General features: G+C 50.9%; 1 protein-coding gene across 1 annotated transcript in view; it reads left to right on the forward strand.

The window, feature by feature from the left end:
- Positions 1–4,714: 4,714 nt before the first annotated feature.
- The window catches only part of FPGT (fucose-1-phosphate guanylyltransferase), a 15,811-nt gene continuing 11,973 nt past the window's right edge, over positions 4,715–8,552 (forward strand). The window contains exon 1 of the mRNA XM_040360699.1: positions 4,715–5,091. Coding sequence (XP_040216633.1) covers positions 5,025–5,091 — 67 coding nt within the window. The 5' untranslated portion in view covers positions 4,715–5,024. The remainder of the gene's footprint in view (positions 5,092–8,552) is intronic.

Below are 8,552 nucleotides of genomic sequence, written 5' to 3' on the forward strand. Positions count from 1 at the left end.
CAAGTTTAAGTGGCAAGTGCCTGATTCCCAAACCACTTACCTGTAAACTTGCGGCGGCGTCGCGTAAAGTCCACCCGCGCAAGCCCTCCTAATTCAAATGATCCTGGTAGGGGGCGTGGATCATTTAAATTAGGCGCGCTCCCGCGCCGATCGTAATGCGCATGCTCCGTCGGGTAAATTACCCGACGTGCATTGCGCTAAATGACGTCTCACGGACGTCATTTGTTTTGACTGTAACGTAAATGGCGTCCAGCGCCATTCATGGACGACTTACGCAAACGACGTTAAATTTTCAAATTTCGACGCGGGATCGACGGCCATACTTAACATTGAGTACGCCACCTAGGGGGCATGTTTATCTTTACGCCGCGTATCGCTTACGTAAACGACGTTAAAACACTACAGCGGGCAAGCGTACGTTAGAGAATCGGCGTGACTAGTCATTTGCATATTCTACGCTGACCGCCACCTAGCGGTCAGCGTAAATATTGCAGCCTAAGATACAACGGCGCTGGCCGTCGTATCTTAGGCATGTTTAAGTGTATCTCAGTTTGAGAATACACTTAAACATAGGATAGGACTTACGTCGGCGTATCTGCTGATACGCCGGCGTAAATTATTTGAGAATATGGCCCGGCATTTTTATTATATTTTTTTTTTACTTGTAATGGTGATGATCGGTGATTTTTAGCGGGACAGCGACATTGCAGCAGACAGATCGGACACTTTTGACATTTTTGGGACCATTGACATTTATACAGCGATCAGAACTAAAAATAGCCACTGATTACTGTAAAACCCCTTCCCTGAGGCCCCCTTCACACTGAGGCGTATTTCAGGCGTATTTTCACGTATTTTAGCACTAAAAATAGCGCATAAATAGCACCTAAAAATAATACTGCCCCAGCATTCTCAATGTGAAAGCCCGATGCGCTGGCGGGAGAAAAAAAATCTCCCGAAAGCAGAATCTTTGGAGTGGTATAGTATAGGAGCGAGGTGTTTACCGCTCCTTCCCATTGAAATCAATGGGACACCGCGGTAATACCGCCCGCAAACCGCGGCGGTAGCCGCGGTTTGCGGTCGGTAGCCGCAGTTTGCGGTCGGTATTAACCTTTTTTTGGCCGTTAGCAGGGAACAAAACTGCACCGCTAGTGGCTGAATATCGCCGTAAATACGACAGTATAGCGGCGCTAAAAATCGTGCCGCTATACCGCCACCGCACCTGCCCGCCCCAGTGTGAAAGGGGCCTGACTGTACCTGGCAGGGATGGGGTTAACACTAGGGGGCGATCAAGTGGTTAAGCGGGTTCCCTAGTAAGGCCGGGTTCACACTATTGCGAATTCGATGCGGGATCCCCGTATCCAACACGCAATAGCAGGAGAATGTGAATGGCTCTCTATGGAGCTGGTTCACATAACTCCGATTCGGTTCCGGTGCGAAGTTGCACAAGAGCCCTGTGCGTTTTTGTTGGTCAATTTTAGGCCAAAATTCAGCCAACAATTTGGGTTGAAATGGGACCTGAAACAGTGAACCAGGACGCACCGGACGGTCCGGACCCCTGCTGTATAGTAAAAAAATTTTTTTTCTGCCAGTAAAAATACTTTATACAGCCCACTTCCTGTTTCTTGACTGGTCATTAGCCTAGGCCTATGACATCATGCACAGCTCTCTCTCTCAATCTCATGAGAGTTTGGCAGGAAGAGAGGGGGTGAGTCATAAGAGGGCCAATGAGAGCTGCAGAGCTGGGGGTGTGCATCTGTGTGTCTGTGTAAATCCAGGAAGTGAACACTGCAACACACAGCAGCTTCAGCTGCCCACAGTTAAAATGTCTACAGCCAGACTAGGGTTGCCACCTGTACGGGAATGACCCAGACAGTCCGGTTTTTAAAAAACTGTGCCCGGGTTTGTATTCTCCTGTAACCCGGACACCACAGCATAAACTCCAGTCCCAGCCAGTGTAGAAAGTACCTGCAGTCCTCCACCAGCACCATGCCTTCACTTGGGATGGACGCCCCCCCCCCCCCCCCCAGTCCCACCAGCAGCACTCCCACTGCTCCTGTGGCTACAGTGGTGAGTGCCTCATCCTGTTCCCTGCTCCAATAAACTCTCTCCCGCCAGCAGCAACCCCCCCCATCCCCACCTTCAGAGGTGAGCAGCACTCCCAAATGAGTCCCCCATCGTCCTCCCTCTCTCCCTGCAACGTGACGATCGTATATCTCACTGTCCCCCCGTCCATCCCACTGTCCCCCCGTCCATCCCACTGTCCCCCCTGTCCCCCTCCATCCCACTGTCCCCCCGTCCATCCCACTGTCCCCCCGTCCATCTCATGGTCCCCCCGTCCATCCCACTGTCCCCCCGTCCATCTCACTGTCCCCAATCCATCTCACTGTCCCCCCGTCCATCTCACTATCCCCATGTCCATCCAACTGTCCCCCCGTCCATCCAACTGTCCCCCCGTCCATCTCACTGTCCCCTGTCCATCCCACTGTCCCACCGTCCATCTCACTGTCCCCCCATCCATCCCACTGTCCCCCCATCCATCCCACTGTCCCCCCATCCATCCAACTGTCCCCCCGTCCATCTCACTGTCCCCCGTCCATCCCACTGTCCACCATCCATCTCACTGTCCCCCCGTCCATCTCACTGTCCCCCTGTCCATCCCACTGTCCCCCCGTCCATCCCACTGTCCCCCATCCATCTCACTGTCCCCTGTCCATCCCACTGTCCCACCGTCCATCCCACTGTCTCCCTGTACATCCCACTGTCTCCCCGTACATCCCACTGTCCCCTGTCCATCCCACTGTTCCCCATCTATCTCACTGTCCCCCTTTAATCCCACGGTCCTCCTGTCCATCCCACAGTCCCCCTGTATATCTCACGGTCCTCCTGTCCATCCCACTGTCCCCCGTCCATCCCACATTCCCCCGTCCATCTCACTGTCCCCCCGTCCATCTCACTGTCCCCCCGTCCATCTCACTGTCCCCCGTCCATCTCACTGTCCCCCCGTCCATCTCACTGTCCCCCCGTCCATCTCACTGTCCCCCCGTCCATCTCACTGTCCCCCCGTCCATCTCACTGTCCCCCCGTCCATCTCACTGTCCCCCCATCCATCCCACTGTCCCCCCGTCCATCTCACTGTCCCCCCGTCCATCTCACTGTCCCCCCCTGTCCATCTCACTGTCCCCCTGTCCATCTCACTGTCCCCCGTCCATCTCACTGTCCCCCCGTCCATCCCACGGTCCCCCCTATCCATCCCACGCCCCCCCCGTCATCCTACTGTCCCCCCGTTCATCCTACGGTCCCAATGTCCATCCCACTGTCTCCCGTCCATCTACGGTCACCCCGTCCATCCCACAGGCCTTCGATATGATCGACTGATTTGAAGTGTTGAGATAGAATGGGCCACCTTGGTGCGGTGTTGATAGTGTGGGTTGCTATAGGTAGGATGGGCTACTTTGAACTGTCAGTGGAAGGTTTGGCTGCAGTGGATAGTAAGGGGTGTTGTAGGTATGGTGGGTTTCATTTAGGCCCCTTCCACGGTTAACGCAATGTGGCCACACCCTCTGTTCACCGTGGTGTACACAGCACACTGTATTACTACTCCTTTTAAGGTGTCCGAGATCTTTTACAATCCTATTGTCTATATATATATAGTGTATGCTACAAAAAAAATGGAGTGCGCCAGAAAAGTGTTGGGGTTTGGTTTGAAGAAAAGGTGGCAACCCTAAGCCAGACTCAAGGGGCCAGATTCAGAAAGATCAGCGGATCTTTCTGCTGGCGTAACGTATCTTATTTACGCTACGCCGCCGCAAGTTTTTCAGGCAAGTGCTTTATTCACAAAGCACTTGCCTGTAAAGCTGCGGCGGCGTAGCGTAAATAACCCGGCGGAATTCAAATTCGGCGGGTAGGGGGGCGTGTATCATTTAAATGATGCGCGTCCCCGCGCCGAACGAACTGCGCATGCGCCGGCCGCGACTGAATCCCAGTGCGCATGCTCCAAATGACGTCGGGAAAATGTCATGCTTTCGACGTGAACGTAAATTACGTCTAGCCGTATTCGCGAACAACTTACGCAAACAACGTAAAAAATTCAAAACTCGGCGCGGGAACGACGTCCATACTTAACATTAGCTACGCCTCATATAGCAGGGGTAACTATACGCCGGAAAAAGCCAAACGCAAACGACGGGCGGTCGTTCGTTTCTGAATCGACGTAAATACTAATTTGCATATTCCTCGCGTAAAAAAACGGAAGCGCCACCTAGCGGCCAGTGTGGAATTGCAGCCTAAGACACTTACACCTGTCGGATCTTAGGGATATCTATGCGTAACTGATTCTATGAATCAGGCGCATAGATACGACGGCCGGACTCAGAGATACGACGGCGTATCAGGAGATACGCCGTCGTATCTCTTTTCTGAATCTAGCCCAAGGGGTGGAGATTTCTGCAGCATATTTGGCAAGTACAGAATCACAGTCTATATAAAATAATATGCAAAGTGGTTGGAGGGAAGCTTCAGAATGGCAGAAGATGCTTTTATTACAAATGATGTGAACAGCCTGCAGACACTCAGCTCTGTGCACAGAAGCCACGCCCCGTCACTCATTACTGCCCATACCTGTTCTAAGAAACCGCGCCCTTTACAAAAGTAAGGCGTGTCCTATTGCCAATGCCCGGGGTGAGAAATCACGCCCCGTTTTAATAAGCCGTGCCCTATCACCTAACAACCACCAAGGAGGAAAAGAAAAAACTACGCCACCTCTTCAAGTATTACGCGTCCCGCTGTACTCTCCTATACTAGCGGCATGCAAGTGGTTAATTCTCCTCAGGCTGTGTGTTCGGTAGCAGCAGAAGCAGCTCTGCGCTCGGCTTGTTGTGCCTTAAGCATGCGCAGTTGCAGCAGGGATCCTTTTTTTTTTCTTTCTCGGGCACTTCCCTCGACAAAGATGGCCGCTCGGGGCGAGGAGTAGGCCGTGACGTGCCGTGACGTGTCTTGTCTTGTCTGAGGTGACAGGAGTGAAGATGGGTGATCAGTTGAACTTACAGAGGGAGACCCACCGCAGGCTGGCCCAGTACAGCTCTCTGAGAGGTACACAGGAGGGAGTATATACAGAGGGGAGGGGAGGGGTGTATATACTAATAATAATGACGTGTACAGTGCTGACACTTCCTGGAGAGGATCGTCCTGTGTGTTCTCACCTCTGTACAGATCTGTGAGGACATTAACCAGGAGCTGATACCGAGTCTTCCAATCTAAAGAAGATCGTACAATCAGATTGTGCTGTAAATGACGCACGTAACACAGGGGCTTGACAAACACAAGGTCGCCATGGCGACCAGAAGTTTCGACCTGGCGACTGGGCTGCCACCTGAATGCTCCCAGCCCCGCCCCCCAGCTATGGATCCTAGATGGAGTCCTAATGGCGCGTACACGCGATCTGGGCTTTCGCCCGGCCAAAAGCACGTCGGAATTCCATCGGAATAAAATAGAACATGTTCTCTATTTAACCACTTGCCGCCCGCCAATCACATATTGACGGTGGCAAAGTGGTTGTAGAATCCTGACTGGACGTCATATGACGTCCTCAGGATTTTGAGGCGCTGCGCTCCCCCGGGGGCGCGCATCGCAGCGATCGTTGTTGCAGGGTGTCAGTCTGACACCCCGCAACACCGATCAAGGTAAAGAGTCTCTCACGGAGACTCTTTACCACGTGATCAGCCGTGTCCAATCACGGCTGATCACGATGTAAACAGGAAAAGCCGGTAATCGACTTTTCCTCACTCGCGTCTGTCAGACGCGAGTAGAGGAGAGCCGATCGGCTGCTCCTGTGACAGGGGGGGTTTGTGCTGATCGATTATCAGCACAGCCCCCCCCCCCGAGGATGCCCACTGGACCACCAGGGATGCCCACTAGACCACCAGGAATGCAAAAAAAAAAAAAAAGGTATGCCACCCTAGACCACCAGGGATGAGAAGGACACAAAAAATGGATGCCAATCAGTGCCGCAATGGATGCCAATCAGCGCCCACAATGGGCATCACTGATTGGCAGGCATTGTTTGGCACTGATTGGCATCCATTAGTACAACACATACGATAGTGCCCATCTATGCCCATCCGCACCGCCTATCCATGCCCATTCGTGCCACCTATCCGTGCCGCCTATGTGTGCTCATCTGTGCCACCTATCCGTGCCGCCCATCCATGCTGCCTATCCGTGCCACCTATCAGTGCCCATCCGTGCCGCCCATCAGTCCCGCATATTAGTGCCCATCAATGTCACCACATCAGTTCCACCTCATCGGTGCCCATCACTGCCACCTTATCAGTGCCTTGTCAGTGCAGTACCATCAGTGTCCATCAGTGAAGGAGAAAACGTACTTATTTACAATGTTTTAAAACAGAAACAAAAAAAAACTTTTTTTTTTCTAAATTTTCGGTCATTTTTTTTTTTTTGCAGAAAATAAATATCCCAGAGGTGATCAAATACCACCAAAAGAAAGCTCTATTTGTGGGAACAAAATGATAAAAATTTAGTTTGAGTACAGTGTAGCATGACTGCGCAATTGTCATTCAAAGTGCAACAGCGCTGAAAGCTAAAAATTGGTCTGGGCAGGAAGGTGTATAAGTGCCTGGTATGGAAGTGGTTAAACTCCGATGGAATTCATCGGAATTTCCGATGGGCATACATACGGTCTGACTTTCTCCATCGGAAATTCCGATCGTGTGTACGCGGCATTAGTCCTCTATTTCACTATATAACCTCCAGTTTACTGTTAAAAAAAAAGTGTAAAATGTAAATCTCCGGTGGGTGTAACAAGATGTCCGCTTTCCCTCTTGTCGGTGATTTTCTTTTCTGTGGCTGTGCGGCGGATCCGTCTTGGGTGTATACCCAGCCTTAGACCCTGCATGTCTCATTAACCACTTAAGGACCAGGAAGGATTTACTCCCCTAATGACCAGGCCATTTTTTGCCATGCGTATGTGTGCTCCGTACCCCTTACAAAGAGAGCTCTCTTTTGGTGGTATTTGATCACCTAAGAGTTGCCTTCACTGGAACTAAGTTTTTCACTGGAAAAACATGCCCACACCATAATCCCCCCTCCACCAAAATGAACCAGTGCACAAAGCAAGGACCATAAAGACATGGATGAGCGCATTTTAGGGTGGAGGAACTTGACTTGCCTGCACAGAGTTCTGACCTCAACTTGAGTGGAGAGGGCGAGTCAGGTCTTTTTGTTCAACATCAGTGCCTGACCTCACAAATACTCTTCTGGAAGAATGGTCAAACATTCCCATAGACACACTCCTAAACCTTGTGGACAGCCTTCCCAGAAGAGTTGAAGCTGTTATAGCTGCAAAGGGCGGTGCCAACTCAATGTTGAACCCTACGGACTAAGACTGGGATGCCATTAAAGACAGGTGTCCCAATACTTTTGACAATATTGTGTATGTGCATTCATGGGGCTCCCAGCACACTGACTGAGCTGTCACCATTTATTATGGGATGGGCTCCCAATCATGTGACAATGGGTCACAGTGATCACATGCTCGGGATCTCCGCCTCCACCTCCTGGCGCAAAGATTTGGGCTTTTAAAGACAAGTCAGCAACATCCGCCCCCACATCCCTATCATGAACACTAACCCTAAACCAATCAGTGACGCCAAAAAAGTCCTTAACCACTTCCTTACCCAGTCATAGTAATATGACGTCGGCAGGAACCCTCCCTCCGGGTGGATGTCATATGACGTCCTGAGCTTCTGGGGTCGCAAGGGGGCGCGCGCCCGCCGCATCGCCCGAGACCCGGTGCGCGTGCCCGGAGGCCGCGATGCCCGCAATCACGGCAGGACCATGGATCTGTGTGTGTAAATGCACAGATCCATGTCCTGTCAGAGGAGAGGAGACCGATGTGTGTTCCCAGTACAGAGGAACACACATTCTTACTGTAGGGGGGAGGGACTCACAAGGGGAGGAGACTGATCTGTATGATCAGTCTCCTCCCCTTGTGAGTCCCTCCCCCCTACAGTAAGAATTACTCCCAGGGAACTTATCAGCGCCCCCTAGTGTTAACCGCTTCCCTGACAGTCACATTTATACAGTAATCAGTGCATTTTTATAGCACTAATCGCTGCGTAAATGTGAATGGTCCCAAAAATTTGTCAAAAGTGTCAGATATGTCCGTCGCAATGTCACGGTCACAATTAAAATCGCTGATCGCCACCATTACTAGTAAAAAAATAAAAATGCCAAAAATATATTCCCTATTTTATAGATGCTCTAACTTTTGCGCAAACCAATCAATATACGCTTATTGCATTTTTTTTACCAAAAATATGTAGAAGAATTCATATCGGCCTAAACTGAGGAAAAAAAAAATTAAAATTGTGATATTTATTAAATAAAAAAGTTAAAAATAGTGGGGCCGGATTCAGAAAGAGATACGACGGCGTATCTCCTAAAAAAGCCGTTGTCTCTCTGAGTGTGGTCGGTGGTATCTATGCGACTGATTCATAGAATAAGGTTCCGCATAGATCTCCCTAAGATCCGAC

This window comes from Rana temporaria, chromosome 7, assembly GCF_905171775.1.
Source record: "Rana temporaria chromosome 7, aRanTem1.1, whole genome shotgun sequence".
In the NCBI taxonomy this organism is placed as follows: domain Eukaryota; kingdom Metazoa; phylum Chordata; class Amphibia; order Anura; family Ranidae; genus Rana; species Rana temporaria.